The sequence below is a fragment of the Archocentrus centrarchus genome, chromosome 19 (assembly GCF_007364275.1).
Source record: "Archocentrus centrarchus isolate MPI-CPG fArcCen1 chromosome 19, fArcCen1, whole genome shotgun sequence".
Taxonomy (NCBI): Eukaryota; Metazoa; Chordata; class Actinopteri; order Cichliformes; family Cichlidae; genus Archocentrus; species Archocentrus centrarchus.
Window position 1 is genome coordinate 16,024,691 of NC_044364.1, and position 2,516 is coordinate 16,027,206.

The window sequence follows — 2,516 nt, forward strand, 5'->3', positions numbered from 1 at the left end:
TTTATTATTATTTATTTATTTATTTAAAGTTTTAAGCACGTGGGTCTTTCTGGTCTGAGTCTGACATGTATACAAATTTTTAAAGGAAACTGATATCTGCTGCACGTGCATGGAGAGATACGTTCGTGACGTGCAGTTTTGATCATGATATTAAATCAAGTTCAACATGCATTTATTCTGGTGACATGAAATATCAATATCATGTCACCACTGCGCTTTGTATTTTACTTTGGTTATTTGTAAAAATGTATATTTATACTGTCAGCCAATTTAAGCACCGGTGCGTAATTACGCGCCGTTAACTTGGATATACCTTACAAATAACCTGAAGTTCGGCGTTGCCTTTAAAAGGAGTATCGACGCTCATTGATAGGGAGATTGAGTGAGTTGGGTGTAGCAAGACAGAGAAGAGGGGTGTGACCAAATCAAAACTTTTCTTCAATGGGCTACCTGTGGAGGCTCTGGGAGCTGCGCATAAATACTCCTCCTTCTGAGAATAAGTTCAGTCCTGAGGGAGAAACGCAGAGACGAAATTAGGTTTTGGGAATCTGGTTAGGGTGGATTATGAATGCTTTTGGACACCAGCCGTCTAACCAGCAGTCCAGCCCTATTCAGCACCACACCGCTCAGGAGCTCCTAGACATGGCCGTGTACTGCGACAATTACGGTGTTTACCAGCAGAATCTGCACCACCATCACACTCAGAGGCCGCCGACTCACCCCTCCAGTTACGGCCTCGGAGAATACACGTCCCCGTCCGCAAACCCGTACCTATGGTTAAACGGACCGAGCATCAACTCTTCTCCTTATCTTCAAGGGAACAACGGCACGTCTTACATTCAATCTGGATACGGGTCGAACCAGAGGCAGTTCTTGCCGCCTCCCACCGGGTTTGGTGGCGCTGACCTGGGATGGCTGTCCATATCCAGCCAGCAGGAGCTTTTCAAAATGGTTAGACCGCCTTATTCTTACTCCGCACTGATAGCAATGGCCATACAAAATGCCCAAGACAAAAAGTTGACTCTTAGTCAGATCTATCAATATGTGGCTGACAACTTCCCTTTCTACAAGAAGAGCAAAGCTGGGTGGCAGAATTCAATTCGCCACAACTTGTCACTGAACGACTGTTTCAAAAAAGTGGCACGGGACGAGGATGACCCAGGTGACCCCCCACCCCTACTGCTGTCTAAATAATTTGATTGAAGAATGTTCTGTAATTATATGTCAGATATTTGGTGCTCCTTTTCTCGACACAATTCTTAAACTTTGTGGAAACATATTCTTGAAATACCAGAGATTTAACATTATGAAATGTTATTAAATTTTAATATGAAAATTCAAATTAAATATTCAGCTGCGAATATTAAGAAATCTAACTGAAAGCAGGCCCATGTCAACTTTACTCATTCACCGTTTTTTTCTATCCAGGTAAAGGAAACTACTGGACACTGGACCCAAACTGTGAGAAGATGTTTGACAACGGGAACTTTAGGCGTAAGAGAAAGAGGAGAGGAGATATAAACGGAGCTGACAGCACAGCACTTCCAGTCAAATCAGAAGACGGTGCACATAAGCTCTCTGACACCGCCAGCCTCATAAACTCCTCCCCGCCTAGCCTGCACGGATCCCCGGCCTCCACTGAGCCCAAGTCGTCCCCGTCCCCCTCCGCGGAGCCCAGCCCCTGTTTCAGCAGCTTCGCGTCCAGCGTGAACTCTCTGCTGGCGAACGGCGGCGGGGGAAGCGACGGCGCCCGGGGCGTGGAGCGAGGAGACTACGGCTCCGGGCACGCCGGGGGACCATCTCAATCCAGAGAGGGCATGTCTGGACTGGGCGCCTACTCGCCCACTGTGATCGCTCCTCTGAACTCTGACAACAACCGAATGAACTATTACACATCAGTACAGAACCTCTCCAACCATTTCAGCGTGAATAACCTCATATACGGCCGGGAAGGAACAGAGGTGTAGACTGTTCAGTTCTTATGTAACCCCCTGTTAATATTCCTTTTCTGGTGTGGTTGGCCTCCTTGTAGTATGACTACTGGAACTATACCGGTGCTTATTCCAACAACTCTTCCAAACTGGGAACTTTGGTCAGTGTATTTAAGAGGAAAGTGCCTCTGCTCATTTACTGCAACAGATACACAATTACTGCTCAGATCACACATTTTCCCACTGAGATCTCGCAGGTAGATTTTTTTAAATACATGTTGTAACTGCGCAGTTGGACCGACCTGTCTTTAAAAGAAGATGCCTATGTACAGAAATTATTTTCATAAGAAGAAACACGCCTTGTATTTTAGACATGATTGTGTTTTGTTTTATTTAAACTTGTGTCTTCGATGTTTGAATAAAAGTCATTTATTTTAACTCAATATTCAAGACTTATGTTTCATTTTCCTACTTTTTCTCTTTAAGAGCTGGATGCACTCATGAGAAATGACCACGGCTGTTTTGACTATATGATATGCTATACACTGATCTTTACATTGAATGGCCTTTAATTAGATATACTTG

At 44.5% G+C, this 2,516-nt stretch overlaps 1 protein-coding gene across 1 annotated transcript; it reads left to right on the plus strand.

Annotated features, from left to right (window-relative positions):
- The first annotated feature begins 496 nt into the window (after positions 1-496).
- foxi1 (forkhead box i1) lies at positions 497-2,283 on the plus strand. Its single transcript, XM_030755625.1, has 2 exons — positions 497-1,162; positions 1,429-2,283. The coding sequence occupies exons 1-2, from the start codon at positions 565-567 to the stop codon at positions 1,965-1,967; spliced, it is 1,137 nt and encodes a 378-aa protein (XP_030611485.1). The 5' UTR covers positions 497-564; the 3' UTR covers positions 1,968-2,283.
- Positions 2,284-2,516: the final 233 nt, after the last annotated feature.

Bases quoted from the DNA above. Each gene is read 5' to 3' on its own strand.
- foxi1 (XM_030755625.1), top strand. From the start codon at position 565: ATGAATGCTTTTGGACACCAGCCGTCTAACCAGCAGTCCAGCCCTATT. The intron at 1,163-1,428 runs GTGACCCCCCAC...TTTTCTATCCAG, and splicing joins ACGGGACGAGGATGACCCAG to GTAAAGGAAACTACTGGACA.